Here is an 18274-nt window from a genome sequence, read left to right as displayed (position 1 = left end):
CAAGTGTCTAATTATAGCAAGACAAACCAGCCTGGCCACCACACTGAATTAAACAGGCGGGAGTTGTAAATAATAACACATCTCCACCATCATACAGCGGAATCATCTGACCCCAACTGGAGAATTAAGCAATCATAAAATATCAGAGCCACCTATTGCCACAGCCAGCCTCCGGCCCCAATCTCAGAAAGGTAAAATGAGTGGGGCAGGTACGTGTAGGTCTACATCAATAAAACCCCAAACACTCCACCTCGAAGACTTAAGCTTCTCTCAACCTTTGTCCCCTTTGTAATCAATCAAATCAGACTCATCCTCACCTAGAAAAATAATGCTCCAACAAACTGTCCCTATTGCATTCAGCAGATTGCTGGTCTTCAGAACTCCCAAGTGCTTTACAAACAATAATTGAGCCTCTTCCATACCCCAGTTAGAAGGCATATTTTCACCCTATAGCTGAGGAAAGCAGCTGAGTTAAAAGACAAGTACAGTGTCAAATGTCCAGTGGGGGAGGGAGGGCTGCTGAAATAATTGCAACATTGGGAACCTCATTCATTCCTGGGGCTCCTCATAAACCCAACCAGAATCATGGCTGGCACTGAGCATTCTGGGTTTTTAATACTAGTGCTTAATTGAGACTTGCTTCCTTTCCTCCTCCATTAGTCATTCAGAAAACTTGTAGAGACTGCATGTTAAGGATCCAGCTAGAATGTTCTTATGTCTAATTCACACTGGATACCCCTTAGAGCTGGAGTCTTTTACTGAGACAGCCTTTTAATATGAAGAGAAAATGATGTGATTCCAAGAACCCTGCTTCTTCTCTCTACCTGCACTGCCCCAATCTCCTTCCAACAGCCCACTGTTAAGATAGCACACATTTGAAAATAAAGGACACACATGTTTTCTCAAAAAGTATTTTGGCCTTCCTTCAAATTTATCATTTCTGACAAAATCAACTCACTGAGAATAATCCATTAGGTATCACTCCAACACCTACATTCTAGTCTCCGTTGAATCAGGAGTCTAGCCCTGTGTGGTGTTACTGGACTTGTCACTTTGTGATGGTTACCCTAACCCTAAATAGGTACCAATATATGAGTGGCAGTATGGAAAAGTGGTTAAGAACAGATACTGGAGTCAGGCTTCCCAGTCTCCACTGTTTACCAGCTGTGTGATGGGCAAGTGTCTTAACTTCTCTAAGCCTCCGTTTACTTGCGTATAAAATGGGGATAGCAGGGTTGTGCTGAGGAGAAATGGGACAATACATACAAAGCGTGTAACCCACAGAAAACCCTCAATAAATGGTAACTGTGATTATTGTTCCCCTAGGAGATACTGCCTTTGGAGGGGATGTCCTCCACTTGTAAAACGGGCAGCAGGGGGTCCTGGAGCAAATACCCTGTGTTCCCACTTCCTAGAGTCACCAACAAGTAATAGCTCTGTCCCAGGAAGATCATTTACATTAGGGCATCAGAGAGAACTTTGTTGTGGGATGTTTTTTTCTAAGACAAAATTAAGAGCCTTGAAACGAGACAAAGGAAAAACGAGTACCAGAATTGCAAAGTTAACATTTTTATTGAACTGAAATTGGTGTAGAACAATAGGGGCCACCACAGCTGCTGAGCTCAGTTAACTGAAAAGTCTCTGTGACATTTTACCTTGCTAACATGGTTTGGGTAGAACCACTGAGAAGCAGCATAGATATATATGTATATATTTTTAACACTTCAGAATATTTTGAAATGAGCCTCATAGCCTTGTTCAGTTGTCAGGTTACAAAGAACATTGATAACATCTTCTGTTGCCTTCATTTAGTCGTGTCAGTTAATAACTTCCCAAAAGATTCCTCTCAAAGCTGGCTATAATTTTTCCCCATCTGGTATAGAATAAAAGGATTTAGTAACACTTAGGAAGTAATAAACAGTAAGAACTTTAAAAGTAGTAAAGGCAAAACCACTCATATGTGACTCAACACTCACACGGCTGGAAAGACAATGAACTGGCTGAAGAGTTTCAGCCAAGTTCCAGAAACAAAGGACGCACTAGTGGAAGGGGTAAGGCAACCAAGCAGAGTGATGGACCATTTGTGTCTAAACCTCATCTCAACACCTTGCTTCAAACATGAAAATATGCATTTGTTTTACAGAATAAGGTGAAATATTTTAAGGGAAAACTATTAAGGTTAAAAGATCAATCAGAGATGAAGGAAAATTGATACTGGATTTTTATAATCAATGCATGGAGCTATGATATCAACTGACCACACCAATTACTTTTGTGAGAGCAAGTACTGAACATCTATCACTACTTACAGTTGAAAGTTAACCCCTCTAAAGTATTCCAGGGGAAATAAATAACCAACGAGATAGGAAGTGAAGTCCTCACGTAAAACAAAACCACATCTAGTTAATGTTATTTTGGGTTTGTATTAAATCAGCTGCTCGCTCATTCTGGAGTTAATTTATGGTTGTTGGTAAAAATCATCAAGAGTGCTTCAAATTACTTAAGTTGAAATGTGATGAGCAAATAATAACACAACTCATTGTCTCATCTTGACAATGCTATTTTACACTTACTATTTCTCTCAAAAAAACAAAAAAACCCAAAAAACTAAATAAATTCTACCAGAGTAACTGATACTAAGTGGCCACCCATTCCTGCAGCAATTATTTGAGAGAATCTAAAAATCTTGCAGTAGGAGATGAAGAATGATTATAAATATCTTAATAGGCTCACGCCCATCTTTAAAAGAGATGCAGCCTTAGGTAACAGCAGAGGCAGAGATTCACAACTCTCAAATTTGCAACTGATGATAGATATACATTTTGCAAGGATCTGCCCAATGTACACAACAAACATCTAAATTAAGGCTTTTATAGGTAGGTGATCAAGTCTACGGGTGTGCAATGCTGGATTTTCATAAAGCATCTCCAGCTTCCATTATTACCCAATTTGTAAACCAGAAGATGTGCTGATGTAGATGGGTAGGAGCTCCAAGGGCTAACAATTAGCCAACTGGAAGGTTTGCCTTGTTTGTAAACAAGTTCTAAAATAAGTGTTAGCAGTGAAACAACTGAGAGGGTGCCACAAATGATGTACAGAGGAAAAGTGAGTTGCACCTGCTCACAGGGAGGGGCTTAAAAAACAAAGCCAATAGCCGAACTTCTTCAGTTCAAGACTCTGAGATTTAGAGACCTAAAGGTTTAGTGTTACTTCCAAGCCAACTGTTCTCACACTTTAGCTTGCAAAATCACTTGGAGGATACTTATGAAAATGGGGCTATGTGGGCCCTATCCCCAGAGATTCTAATTTGGGTGATGCAAGTGGTCCAAGCACCTTGCTTTTGAGAAACACCACTCATAGCAAGTAGCAGCACACTATCTTTGATTAAAAGGCCATGATGTCTAAGAAATGACACCGATGAGGTCATTACCTACAGACAAATCCCTCAGGAGACTCTACCATATGATATGAGGACCAAATTCATCCCCAATTAAGTTTCCTTTACTGCTTTTTTTTTTTTTCCAACTGAAAGTTTGATATCAGTGAACGCTTAGTAATGATTGTACCAATTCTGAGGTAAAAGGAAGAGCACCAGGGATCTCAATGCTAGAAGAAAATCGAATTCCCCAGGAGGTCCACGCTACGTAGAAATCAAATTGCTGTGGTAATGTTAGAGCTATAGTGCACAGGGTCTTGTTTCAGTCTTTGTAAAGTATACTTTTGTATACTTTTTACTATATTATCTACTCTTCCCTGTTAATGTTTTAGAAGAACTCCGAAGAGTAAGTTTCATCTACACGCTCTCTCAGGTTTTCTGGACACCAACATTTTCTGGTTTACAGTGATACACAACAAAGTTATTTTTTTATTGTTTTGGATGCTGGAGACAAACATCTTTATTAAAGATACCACCAAAATTTTGGCAAACATTTCAAAACATATTTGTAAACATAATGCTTCCCTTTTAAACTGGCAGCACTTTGAAAAATACGATAAGACAACACAACTTGAATCAACATTAGTTCAAAATCCTTATATTTTTGACCACATAACTTATGTTCCCACATGATAAAACAAATGATAGTTTAAATCAACGTCAACAGATAAACTCCATGAAATGAAAGTTTGTGCTGTTTGATGAATCACAGTATGTTATGGTTAAATATATCCACTCTTTTTTATATTCCTGGCACCCAGGATGAAAAAAAAAATCTTTAACTATACATTTCATGTAGGTAATAGCTTCTTTGCATATCTCTCTTCAAAAAATACTTTATAGCAGTATATAAATAGGTTACCTACACGTTTAATTTTATAATTTTGCCCCAAACTATAGATCTGTTTCATTTTCCTAACATATCAATTTTGCCCAACATTAATAAAGTTGACAAACTGTTGAAATGGAAATGCTTTTGTCTTCCACGATAGAAGTAGCAATTTGATAGGAAAAAAAAACCCTACAGTAACACTCATCAGTTGTTTCACCTGAGCGTTTGGCCTACTGAGAGTAGCAGCTTTTTTCCTTCATGCATGCTCACATCCACACCACCTCTGCACACATACAGGTCGAGCACACACTTTCAGACGCTGGTAGGCCACAATGTGCTTCCCATTGCTCTAATCAAGTGGGAAGCAGTGTAGCTAATGATTAACCACACTAGGTACACAACTAGCAAACACCTTAAGGCAACCATTGCAATGGGGGGTTAATTTGCAGGGCAGATTTACTGTTCTAGATCAAGTCAGACTATATATACACATGTGTATATAGATCTATACACATACACACCTTTCTATTTCTTAACCCTCCAAAACAATGTTTTAAGTTTTTTTGTATTTTGTGCAAATTTCTAAATGTTCTACCATTTAAGGCAAAGAGTTCATATTAAGAAAGGTCAGAAAATAGGCTTATGTTTATCCAAAAGCATTTCACCTTGTACATTACTGTTTTTTTTTAAACACACATAACTTTGAAGTGTGGACACTAGATCCCCAATATCTAAAAAAAAATCATTTCTAATGACAAACACAGTTTCTTAAGGAAAAAAATTGATTTGAAGTACAGACACTGGATCCCCAATATCTACAAAAAAAATTATTTCTATTGACAAACACAAGTCTTAAGTAGGAAAAAAGGACCAGAAAAAAGCAGCTTCAAAAATGCAAGGAAACAAAGTAAAATGCGGCGGGGGGCGGGGAGGAAGGTAACTCAAGTTTACTAATACTGAAACTTCCAACAGGCAAAGTTTCATTTTTTAGAATTTGAGAGCAACTCATTTGGAATTTTAAATAAATAAGCTTAAGTTTATTCACATCTTCTGGTCCAAGCAGAGCTCTAGTGCCATGACTCTGCTTGCTGTTGGTCAAATTCACCTATTAGTCTTTTGATGTGAGCCAGCTTGTTATGAAGATACTCGCATCTGTATTTTTCTTCATGGTAATTGGGACTAGACTGTGGATGAAAAAAAGAGTGAGGAGTAAGACTGTGGAATTCATAACACTTCTCAACTAAAGGTCAGATAACTGATAGTGATAATACCTACCTGTTTTATCTTCTGATATTCTTGTAAGACTTCTTCATGAACACTCTAGAAAATTAATAATTAGAAATCAGAAGGGAACTTTTTTCTTTGCAATGTAAACAGATAACACACAACTGGCAAGGGTGTGGGAAATATACCCTGTAGATTGGTACAGTCTTTAAGGAGGGCAATTTGGCAACTGCCGTTAAAACGGCAAATGCAAAACTGACTCAGCACTTATACTTTTCTTTCAGATTTAATTGTGAAATGACACATGTACAAGGTTACTCACTGCAGCACTGTTTGTAAAGCAAAAGAAAGTAAACAAAATCTAAATGTCCATTAATCCATACAAAGGAGTACTAAGAGGCCATTAAAAAAAGGGGGAAGTGCTTTATGTTCTTACATAAAAAAATTCTCTAAGATATATATTGTCTAGTGAAAAAAGCAAAGTACAGAACAATTTATAAGTTTGGTATCATTTGTGTATAAGGGAGAAATAGAATATTATACCCTAGGAATTTTTAAGGAAATCTGATAAATAATGTATCATACCTTAACTTACTGGAACGTAAGACAATGGTGGATCTTATAAATCATGACATCTTAGATTCAATTACATATGGTATATTTGTGAATTTGCTTGTGTATATATGTCTTATACTCAAACAGACCTCTGAAAGAATACGACGGAAACCAGTAATACTGATTGCCTCTAGGGAGGAAAATCGGGTGGTAGGGGAAGAGAGCTAACCCTTATGTACTACATAACCTGTACTATGGATCTAAGCAGTTTCCAAATGCTAACAGTTTCTCGGCACAACTCTATAATCACCTCACTTTATGGATGGGGATTTTGAGAATTTTCAGTCAAGTTAAGTAGCTTGCCCAAGGTCACACAAGTAGAGCTGGGAATCAAATCCAAGCAGTCTGGCTTCGGAGCCTGCTCCCAACCACTAAGCAATTCTTAGAATTACATTTTAGTTTAAATATAATCATGGTATACTGGTAAATAACTATATAGAAAAAAATAAACCCCAAACCATATCACTGACCTCTTGCACTGCCAACCACTCGCTCCTCTGGCAAAGTTTTCTATAACTCTAGGCAGCTTGTTTAAAAGATTAAGGCCCACTAATAGAAGACATAATGAATCTCTAGAGCACGGATGCTCCCAGGCTGTTTTCCCCATTGTGGGAAAACCCACCCCATTTTCTCATGTAGGCTCCTGTCAGAACAACAGTGGGCTAGGATGGAGGCACCATTTCGGCTGTGAAGTGTGACAAAGGTGTCATACACAAGGAGGGAAACATCCATTTATATCAATCCTTTGGCTAAGAACTCTAAGAACAATCAGTAGGCAGGTCAGGCTTCTACTGCTCTTTGTCAGCTGTAGTAATATTACCACTTAATGTAGGCAAGTGAAAAGAGATTAATACCTGTTAACAAATGGCAGTCTCGGGAAGCTGGAAGCACCATGCTTTTCTTCACTTAAACCCCAAGCCTGAGTGGTATTAAGCCCCCTTTATATTCTATGCCAGACTGAGGTTTAAAAAAATTTACTTGAAATAGTAATTTTGGGAAGTAGCACCAGATGTAAGAGCTATAGTCTGGGTTGAGTTGGTAATGCGGTCAAATATTTTGATGCCAAACCTTGCTTTTTGTTTTTCCTATTTTGTTGTCTGTATTTTTCTCAATACACTACATATTATATTACAGTAAGTATGTATACATTTTATACATATCATATTGTATGAAAATATAGTTTTTTCACTGGAGGACAAATAGGCTCATCACGTTTACTTATTTTCAGGAACTATTTCCAATATTTATTTTCCTAGCTCATTTTAAATGAAGGCCAGAAGCTGCAGAGAGGCTGGTCTGCAAGAGGACTTGCTCTGAAGGCTAGGAGGATGGCTCGGGATGGGAAGGGCAGAGAAAGAAAGAAGGTAAAATACGGAAGTCAGTCCATCTAGGAACAAATGTGTTTACCTGATACTCTTTTGAGCCTGGAGAAAGGCGCTTTCGTTGTGCATCCAGTTTGATAAATCTTCTAGCCACCATCTCCATCCGGGCATGCAAGGCCCTATACTCATCATACTCAGCATTGAAGTCATCCTTGTAATTCTGGCGTTGCTCATAGGAGACAATAGCAATATATTTTCTAATAAAAAAAGACAAAAGATAAATGGAGAGTAGCTACAGAATAAACATGATGCAGAAGTCTGAGATTTAAACCAAATATTTAGAAACTATATCTATGCGTGTTTCCCTAGACTGAATGCCGCTCTGCCACTGCTTGCTGCCTTGTCACTCCTTCAAAGACCTTCCCGGTAAAATTGTCCCACAGGAGAGTTTAAGAACTTCAGTGAAGAAGAATAAATGTGAAAAAAACATGGTGGAAATGGAATTAAAGTGCAACTAGAAGACAACACTTACACACATGTAGCTTCCTAAACCTTTCTCTACCCCAAATAATTTACTACCATGCTAGCGGCAGAGGCCAACCCATCTGTTACGAGTCACATGGGGACAGAAGGATTGGAGGGGTAATGTGAAACCAGGAGAATGTCACAGTCATAAGTGCTGAAGTCAAAGCTCTTTGTAGACCTGCTGCTTTGTTTTATCATTTTTTAAAAATGAGAGACCAGAAAAAATAAAGAAGGGGAAAAAAAGGTATATTTCTCTAGTTCTTTTCAAACACTTAATGTCATACTCTGTGTAACAGAAAGCCAGTTTTATAGTATTAGTTTATTTTCTTAATAAAAAGGCCACAAATGTTTTACTTCAGGGTGTGAGTATCTCTCGGGACCTAGTGAATGAAGGCCACCTTCCCAGAGTGTCAGTTTATTCAGTGGTGGTAAGTCAAAACAGCATTTTCATATTAAAGTTAATATTATTTGTTTGTGGCTCTGGTCCTGGGTCTTTTTGTACTCTGTGCTCCTGTCATGGAATGCAAAATTCCCTTCACTTTTTGAGATAAAAATGGAGATTTCAAAGCAATTTCAGGCAGGTGGCAGGAGCTTCAGGGTGCTCCAGTGGGTATACATATACTCTTCATTGTGGAAAACTTTGGGAGTTCAGTCCTCTCCAAAATGGTTTTAGACATTCTTACCAGTTTTATTTAAAATGCAGTAGCACAGATGCCTAGTTGGAAATGTGAGAAAAGTGATGCAGTGAGCAACCTTAATGTCCTCATTAATATTTGTATTCATGCTGAGTTATACAGTGTGGAGGTTTAATTTTCTAAGTGTAATTGAGACAGTGGTAGTATGCTGATTTAAAGCTGCCCTGCTAGTGTCCTTGCTATAAAAGGAAAACCACCAGCCAAGCAGTGAAACAGGCCTCTCTAGACACGGGCTGTCCTGACTGCAGACCAGAGAGAGCCCGGGGTGGGGGTGGGGGGGGGGGCGGAGAAAGAGGTTCCTGGGGATAAGCATACATAAGCAAAATGGCTAAACTGATCGTGAAACTCAGGTTCAATTTGTTATATAAAATATTTATCCCACTTTCTCAAAATCACACCTGAGGCCATACCCTCCATATTTTATTTAATAATTCTCTCAGGGAAAAGTACCAAACTGGCCAACAGTTGTGTTGCTATTATAGAAGATTATTTGGGTATACTGGCATTTTAATGAAAAGCATGTCACTATTTTTAATAAAAATTGTTATGGTTCTACAGCTGGCTCTTAATGTAGTGATGGAATAAAATGTTAAATACTTTGGATAATTCACAACCACAAGTAACAGAAGTATTCTTATTATATAAAAATTAGGAATACTGTGGTTAAGTACGAATTATTCAGAGGCTGATCATTAAAGGTTTTATAGTATGTCCTTTTGGTTTTCTTAAGAAACAAGTTTAAATTCTGTATTTTTAGTGATTTTTCTGAAAATTCATGCTTTCTCATCATTTTAAGAAAACTTGCAATGTTTATAGAAGATAGCTTTTGTTAAAATAAATTGCTCTTATGCAAACAATCACATAGGTTATGTACTTTCATGATTTTAAAAGAGCTAGAAAATGACAAACATACAGAAATGCACTGAGGCAGATGCAGCAACCATCCGTAGATCAGTACGTTAAAAGCAAGTTATTAAATACAGAATTAACTGCTTAAGTTGACAAAACACGGCAACACTGAATCCGTGGGGGCAAGGTTAGAATCATTTTTCAGTCTCCCCACATGATTTTGTCCTATGTTACAAGTATACAGCACTATTACGAAAAAGAGAAATTCAAATTCCGTCATGAGAGAATGAGAGCACAGTACTGCAGCTGTTATTTGAGGGGCCCAACTTTCACAAGACTTTTAAGGAAACGCATTTGGAGAGGTGAATGCCCACGTCAGTGGAGCCAGGCACTGTCCCCCATCCAGCCCTTCCGGGGCCAACGCAGTGGTAGCAGCTTTTCCAAGCTCCCCAACAGAACTCTAAAACCATACACCACCTCAGATGAGAGAGTACTCAGCATGGTTTCTTGGGTTCCTTTTAGTTAAGAGATGATAACCAGCATTACGGTTTCATGCTATATCATTCCCCAATAAGTATAGCTTTCACCACTACTGTTAAGCAAAAGTAACACACTTTTAGTATAAAATGTTCTCTACTCTGGAAATGAACATTTCATGGGACATGGAGCGCTAAACTTCATAGTTTAACTTTGTCCACCATGAGATGCTACTGATAGAGAGAAAAATGTTCATACAGCCCAGATTCCATTTCCAGTCTACATTTAAGCTATTTGTATATCTGTTCATTTTCAAAGCTACTGGTAGGCAAATCTGTTTGCTCTTTCACTCTCCATTTTTCCAGGCTTTTGCAACTTAATTATTTCCTTCTTACAGAAGCCTTTGAGTCTGTAAAAAAGCTAGAATTATGTGTCCAAGTTATAATTTCTGTGATAACCAGTTACAAAAAAGTCCCCAGCTTAGCACTGAGCAACTTGTTGTCATAACAAGAAAAATACTATAACCGGTATTAAAGTGAAATGATCAAATTTTACTGCTCTCTCCTCTTAAAGTTAATTTGATGGCAAAGCTTTATTTAAATAAAAATCTATCTGTCTCTACTTGTGTTAACTGCAGAGGTTTAAGTACTTTATCACTAATAAACTGTCCCTTTGGGGGGCCCAAGTGAATGACTGTGCATTGATAAACTGTTTGACTTTGAAGAGTCAGATCCCTGAAATCTTCCATAATCAAACGCTTGGCCTGGCCCCGGAACAAAGGACAGGCTTCTCTATACTTAAAGACCACCGAGCGGAGCTCACAGCAGGGAAAGGCACAACCTGCTCAAGCCGACACGGGTGGACTGGGGACGAGCAGGCTTAATGGCAGCCTTTCAATTGCAGGGGTGGCTCCAGGACTCTATTTCTGGAACTTCTTACTTTTCTGATTTGCAAATTATGGGAAAAGAATTTGCAAACTTTCTAAAATTAAATAGTTCTCTCCCATCAGCAGACCTCTGAACTTACATCAAATAATCTGGGAGTTCAATTGTTGAAGAAGCTTCCGTGGAGGCAGTGCAATCCTCTTTAACTCCTACAGAGAAAAAAAATTCAAGCGTTCACCAAAGGGTATGGTTACAAAATGCCTATAATTCTAAAATAGATCAGAAACATCTGGAACACTTTTCCTCAAATTCTATTCTTCCATCTCAATAAGCAATAGTGAGCAAGGAATACAATTGAACAAGAACAATAGAGGCCCTATGACCAGCGCCAGCAGAACCGACGCCAGGCATTGAAAGCACCCTGGCTACTGCAGTGTCTGCACAATAAAGGAATTCCATCTTAACCCAAGGTCAATCTTCTATTCTTTCAACAACAGTTGTGGCATCTGCCCAGCAATTCAAAGATTGTAGTGGCAGATGCAGCCAGACAATGGGAGATACAAACTTTACATCAACATCTACTTTTCATAGGATTCAAACAAGGCAGATAAGATAGTGAAGTCAGGTAGCAGACTATTTCGATGGCTGTATTTTTACTGCTATTCTTTTTGTATGAAGACAGTGGAATTGGGCAGGAAGTTTTCCTATCAGTTTAAAATAATTTAAAATAAGTTATTAGTGAACACCAATTTATACTCCTCTAATCTCTAACCCTCATAATACTGCACAGATTTGTTTTTAAGAGGACAAAATAAAGTGCCAGTTGCTCAGGACTGCACTGTGATAGTGTATAAAACCCCTCAGTATTCCATTTGTTTGAAGGTACCATTTTCCAGAGGGTATGTTTAGACTTTTTTATTAGGTTAATTTTTTATCATTCAAAGTAGAATTAAATTAATAACTCGAACCCAAACCCTGCCTGCTAGCAAAACATACATGTTCAATATAAAACAAGTGAGAATTTAATAATTTCTTGGTTTAATATTTTAAAGGACAAAGCACACTAAACAAATTATGCAGACTCTGTGGGCTTATTCTGTGTGCGTGTGTGTGTGTGTGTGTGTGTGTGTGTGTGTGTGTGTATTTGATTCAGGCTTAGGTAAAAGCTTGTTTTTACAACATCCTGAACCTTAAAGGAAAAGGCATCAAGTGCACATCACCTGGCTTCTCCTTTGCCACAGACACCAGATAAATTCCAGTAGAGCAGAGGATGTAGGTCTGAATCTATCCTCAGTTTGTGATAATCTCGATTGGCTTTGAAAGGTACTACATCCTCAGTGAAGGATTCAGAGACTAGGCCTGCTTCTCTCGGTTTCCAGCTCTGAGAAAACTCGAACTCTGCTATAGTTCTCAACATTCTGGGATCCAGTCTCTGACTCAGGATTACCATCTGATGGTGGGAAGTGTGGAGAGTGGGGCATGCCCAGGAATCTGGCTTACTAACTCTGAACATGAAGTTTTATTATCTCTTTTTCTCTTCCTGATCTGGCAAATTCAAGTACGATAGTGTTTGAGGGAAAAAGCTTACACCTACCTCTTGGGCCACTATATACTACCATCCTGATCTACATATTTCAACAGATATGCTTTGACAAGCAATATACTCAATCCAGGTCAATAAAGGCACTGCATCATACTATTCCATAATCAAAGCTTCTCTCCTATGGTAAAAATGGTCAGTTAAATCTAAGGACTACAGACTTTCAGTACTGTGGGCAAATTACAGAAAGATAAAATTCCTTAAAGTCTAATCCTTAAAGTACTTTTTCTGAAGTTGTATTTTCCTGGGAAATTCTACCTTAGTTATGCTGGGTTTAAAATTGGCAGCAGTCCTAAATGAGGGTTTTGAATCTTCTGTATGTTGGTATGCAAGACATTAAGTTCTATATATATAAAATAAGAGAAATCTAATTGTGTCATTAGGTTTTAAAGATCACTACCCTCAGGTAAGCAGTCTTTCTACTGATTAGCTTTTCTTTAGAGGTAAAGCATTATTTTAGGCTTCTTTGGGTCTCTAGATATTTGGCTTTGAAAGCTTCCAAAAGCTTGAAATTGTTAAATTTATTAATAATGGTTGATGTTAGCTAACTAAAACAGTGTTCTCAAAATTGAAAAAAAAAAAAAAAACCCAAGGTCTATCAAGCTAATCACCAACAGCCTTGCAGAAGACAAATTGCTTTCACTCTGAATGAAGATGATGTTATGGATCTGCATATATAATTTTACCTCTCCTGTTTTATAAAGAATATGACATTTCCCCTTTGCTGTTATTAATTAAAGCAGGGTTGACCCTGCTTCTTGGTAAAGAAGGACCTGCGAATTGTGTGTCTGGTTAAATCAGTTCAAGAATGGCATATAATAGGTCATGTGGAGGTTGCACAATACTGTGACAGCTCTGGAAAAGCACAACAAAGTTCACCTTCTAAAAGGGGGTCTTTGGAGGATGACAGGGTCATTTTCAAATGTCACCATCTTAAGAAACACAGAAACTATGTTTAATAGTTGGCTAAAAAGAGACAGAAAATGACTGCTGTAAAATGCAAGAAAAAAATTTGCTCAAAAGGACAATACTAAGATTAATAACTAAACGGAAGGTCATTTGATAAAAAAGCATTACTAATTATAAGCAGCATAATCTCATACTCAGGATAGTCTGCTCTTCCCATTCATTTAACCCATGTAGTTGGTTTTTACAAATGCAAAATACCTTCACTGGAATCCAGACTGGAGTTGTTCAGCTTGGCAATTTCCTCTTCTCTTTTAAGGTCCTCTTCCTTTTCCTCGATCATCTCAATGTCGTGCTTTTTTATTTGGTCCTTTTCCTTGTGTCTTTTAGACTTCTTCTTGGACTTTTTGTGAGACGAATGGTTTTCTTCCATAAGCTTTGGACATTTTAGTAGAACTGAACCAGGTGGTAAGGTTTCCAGAGAAGTCCTAGAGGTATATTTGTCTTGCTGGTCCTCATAGATACTACCGTTTTGACTAAAACTGTCAACAGGTAGGTCTTGAGTCCCCCGGCCTTCTGGAGTGCTAGGGGAATTGGAGTGAGAATTTACAGTCTGAGGAGGATTGGAGACAGGCAGGTGGGTTGAAGGCAGCGGTGGAGGCGTGGGGATGGCAGCGGCTGCAGGGGGCAGCGGGGGGCCTGCAGCAGATTTTTCACTGGTGGGATTCAAATGACCATTTAATGTTGGCGGCACTCTATTTGTCAGGTGAGATATTCGAGCTTTTTTATTCATTAAAGGATCAATGAAATCTGAATCTAAAAGCCGTTTCTGGGGTGGGGGGGGAACAGGGAAAACAGATGAGCCAGTTTGTACTAAAATTCAATACATGTGTCACTCATTACTAGAAGAACAACTGAGTAATTTTATTCATACTTAAATTTATAACCAGTTTAAATTCATTACCAGCATTGTGTTAACCATCCTCCAAGCTTAAGCACAAACAATCTACAATAAATTTTCATGTCTAATGTAAAAAAGCAGAATCTGGCAAATATGTTTCTTGAAGTACTTATACTTTCTGATCATACAGCTCCACCCTAAGTTCCTTGAGACATTAGGCCAATTTATGTGGATTATACCACTCAGGAGTATATTAAATAGAGGTGGCCTCCTTCCTCTGCTGGCCACAGCTGACCTAGTTATATTCAATGAGAGGAAGAAGCAATTTTTAACATTATTGGTTGTCAGAACCAACAAGGGTAAGTACAGGGCAATAAGCCTACACTTACTTGATCTCTTCGAATGTGCTAACATGCTCCAGTTATACATATTTTGGCTGTCTTAAGATGGCACAACCAGCACATTCAGAATAATTTCTCTACATATCTCTATCATTGCTGAAATGCCATCCAATTTTTTCTGCCTTAAATATATCTTTTCACTGAATTGGAAGATAAGTCTGAATAACTAGTCCATAAAAATTATATGGAGTTACTATTTCAAAAATCATGCTAATATTAGCCCAATCCAGCAACAATAACAGTATTTAAAATAAAAAGGAAAGTCAGATAGTTGAAAAGTACAAAGCATACATCCAATGTAATACTGTGGCTAAAACTTCAGCTTGAAAGAAAATAATAGTTAATCATCACATTAATTTATTCTGTGTTGAATTTAGGGCCACTGATCTCACACCTAGTACATAATTAGATCAGAGTATAAGTAGCTTTATAGTAGTTGGCATTTGAGGCTTCTGTAGACAACATACATGCAAGGAAAGAATTGCTTTTATTTTGTTCCTCCTCTGTTCCTCACAATAGGTTTCTAACATTTTCTGACACGTGAATAGCTTTTTGCCCAGGGCTCGCTTACTGTTCTCAACACATCTGTCCTGTCTCCCTAAGCCTTGGGAGGGGGGTCCAGAGAAAGGAGCACTCTGTCAACAGCACTGGGGTAGAGCGGTTTGTCTCACTGCCAGTCTCAAAGACCTGAGAGAGTTCAAGGCTGTCTGAGAACCAGGTGGGCTTGACCTCTTATGTCGCCCAGGATCTCCCCATCTTTTTCCAACTGAATCTTTGGGGGGAAACTCTAAGCTGGAATGGAGTCACACTGGAATATTCTGATTGGGATCTCATCAAAAAGTACTTTAAGAAAACATATGGAAATAGCAGAGTTTTTTATTTGCTTATTTTAAAAACATTTTTCCCCAAGAATATTTTTCTAGAACGTGCTTCAGATAAATTTAAATATCTTCTATTTTCTATATAATCTAAGACTGGAAATGGGACTGGATAAGTTAGTGATCAAATGGAAAAGTAGATAATCTTACAACAAAACGTGAACTTCAAGGATTGAAAATCAGAGTAGACATTAAGTACCTTGACTTAATGTAGTGTTATATGGTGAAAAAGAGTTCTGGGCTGGGAGCTGGGACCTGAATTCTAGAGTAAGCTCTGCCGTGAACTTTGGGTAGGGAAGCTGTGCGGCTTTTCTGGGTCTCATTTCTCTCACGTATAAATCAGAAAACCTGAACAAGGTGTCCCCTAAAGTCCGTTTCAGGGCTATGATTATATAATTTTATGCAATACCTGAGGAGAAGATGCAGCGTCTCTACTAGAACATACAGGAGATTCTGAACGGCTGGTGCTGGCAGCATTCTGAGATGGATTTAGTTTTCTGGAAAGGACACACATGTTCCAGTTAGGGGGGCAATTTTCAAATGTTCATGATAGAAAGCCTACCCTTGCTTCGTTTTTCCCATCTCAATACTAAAATAACAATGACTATAATAATTACTTATTTGCATAATTTTTAAAGGAAAAAAAAATAACGTACCTCGAGAGCACTGACTCTAATGACCGTCTGTCTATTTCATTATATCCAGGCCAATCTCTTTGGAGCTCTTTAAAAACATAATCCTTTAAGGTGTATGAGAGGTCCTTAGGATTCAGATTGGCTACCTGGTACATGGTGTGAAAAGAGAGCATTAGTTCTTTTTGCTATTTCTTTACCTAAAACAGGCAACCTTTTGGATTTATACTGAAAATAACTATATCAAATGGCTCCAAAGGGACTGCTAGCTTTGCATATGCCAGATCTCAATAAATGCTTTTTGACTTCATTTGGGGAATTAAATAAAACTTTATATACATAGTTAAATATTTTTTTCCTGGATGGCCACTGCATTTGTTAAATAGTAATCCTACATTATGCAAAAAGTGGAGGAAGATTTTTTCTTTTAGTCATTTTTTTTTCTAGTCAAAGGAATCCAAAACAGTTTTCTTAACATCTTCATTATTTATTTCTGGCTATTAATTCCATTACTTTTGAGTTACAAGTCCTTGATCACTTGTATTAAGTAGAAATCAAACAGTGCCCATATGTTGGTTTACAAACTTTCCTATCCAGTAATCAACATAAATTATCTCCATAAACAGTTATCAATTCTGATAATCTTGTCTGTCATCTTCTTGGCTTGCTAAGCTTGCTCGTTATAGCTGCCAGTTCTCCTGAAGAACCACTTTTTCAAAGTCCTTGAAATTCCCCCAAACCAATAAACGGAAACAGAAACGAAAATAACCCCCACATTACTGTTATTATTTGCAAGTGTAATCTTTTCTTATCCCTTAACTACGGTTCTTTGTGTATCCAGGCTCAGGCTCCATTAACAACATGAATGTATGGATTCAGGGGCCGAACCAAGAGTCATTTTCAATGCTGGCAGAAAGATATTCTTCTCTTCATTTCCTACTGGAATGGTCTTTTTTAATAACTTCACTTCTTTCTGTGTCTTCTAAAAGTACTATAAAATATAATATGATAGTTTATGCTTTTCTCACAGCTCAGCTGAATACTAACATTAATGTTGATATACAGTAGAAAATGATAGGTTTATCTTAAAATTCAAATTTGCAAATAAATTAACATGAGATACAACCAGATTTCTCGAAGTGGAATAAATACAACAATCTTACAATCTATATTCTGCTAGCTCCTAAGTTATAACTCTAGTTTCAACTGTCCTCTGGACACCAGACTCTTATATATATATAACTACCTACTGAATATCCATCTCCATTTGGATATGTCTAATAGACATCGTCCAAATAGTATGTATGTAAGACAGGATTCCTGATTCCTCTGCACACTCTTGTTCCTTTTCCATCCCTCCCCATCTCAGTCAATGGCTCAATATCCATTCAGTTGCTCCATTTAGTTGGTCTGGGGCGAAATCCAGGAACTGGCATTTTAAAAAAGTTCTCTAAGGGATTCTAATATGGAGCTAGGATGAGACTATGCTCTAGATTCTATCAAATAAACAATAGTAATGATACTCATATCCCACTTGCTCAGGAATTAAGTATACCTACATTTAAAAATTATATCTATACACATATTCATGATCACATGACTACTGACATACATCAGTAGCAGCCTCTGGGTGAACTGCCTCTGCCATCATTTTGCCCTCTCATCCTCTAACCTAGGAGGTAATTTACAACCTTTCTGGAGATTCAGTCACCAAATATTTTGACTTTAACCTGAACCTCCCCCCTTCCCCAAATAAAAAACTGAACACACACACACACCTATACCCTCATCCTCATTCATTCTTTCATCCTGTCTCTTGAGCTCTTAAAACTGCTATGTGACATATGGGTTTAAATTAAGTGTTTCCAAAAAGTGCTCAAATGACTTAATAAGATCCCTGAAATTGCCAAAGATACCTTGGGGATTGGTTAACCCAGAACTGGAGATTATGGTTTTACTCTTTCATGACATTTGGTATCATGTCTTGAATATAAGAGAAAACAGATGAAAAGGACTTAAAAATGTTATTCTTTGAATAATACATGAAAACCTGCAGGTTTATTTTATTTTTTAATGATAAAATTTAAGTACAACTTT

The 18274-nt window shown here is 37.7% G+C and overlaps 1 protein-coding gene across 6 annotated transcripts in view; it reads right to left on the bottom strand.

Moving 5' to 3' along the window:
* Positions 1-1553: 1553 nt before the first annotated feature.
* The window catches only part of ELL2 (elongation factor for RNA polymerase II 2), a 75608-nt gene continuing 58887 nt past the window's right edge, over positions 1554-18274 (bottom strand). For 5 of the 6 annotated variants that reach the window (XM_032625893.1, XM_032625890.1, XM_032625891.1 and 2 more), the window contains 7 exons: positions 16202-16326; positions 15955-16042; positions 13627-14194; positions 11002-11068; positions 7515-7686; positions 5544-5588; positions 1554-5452 (listed from right to left, as the gene is read on the bottom strand). In XM_032625893.1, the coding sequence (XP_032481784.1) occupies positions 5336-5452; positions 5544-5588; positions 7515-7686; positions 11002-11068; positions 13627-14194; positions 15955-16042; positions 16202-16326 (1182 nt within the window). In that variant the 3' untranslated portion in view covers positions 1554-5335. The remainder of the gene's footprint in view (positions 5453-5543; positions 5589-7514; positions 7687-11001; positions 11069-13626; positions 14195-15954; positions 16043-16201; positions 16327-18274) is intronic. The other variant, XM_032625892.1, reaches the window with a different exon arrangement.

The sequence above is a fragment of the Phocoena sinus genome, chromosome 3, assembly GCF_008692025.1.
Source record: "Phocoena sinus isolate mPhoSin1 chromosome 3, mPhoSin1.pri, whole genome shotgun sequence".
Lineage (NCBI taxonomy): Eukaryota > Metazoa > Chordata > Mammalia > Artiodactyla > Phocoenidae > Phocoena > Phocoena sinus.
Note: the sequence above shows the minus strand (reverse complement) of the source record. Positions and strands in the feature narration are given on the sequence as shown.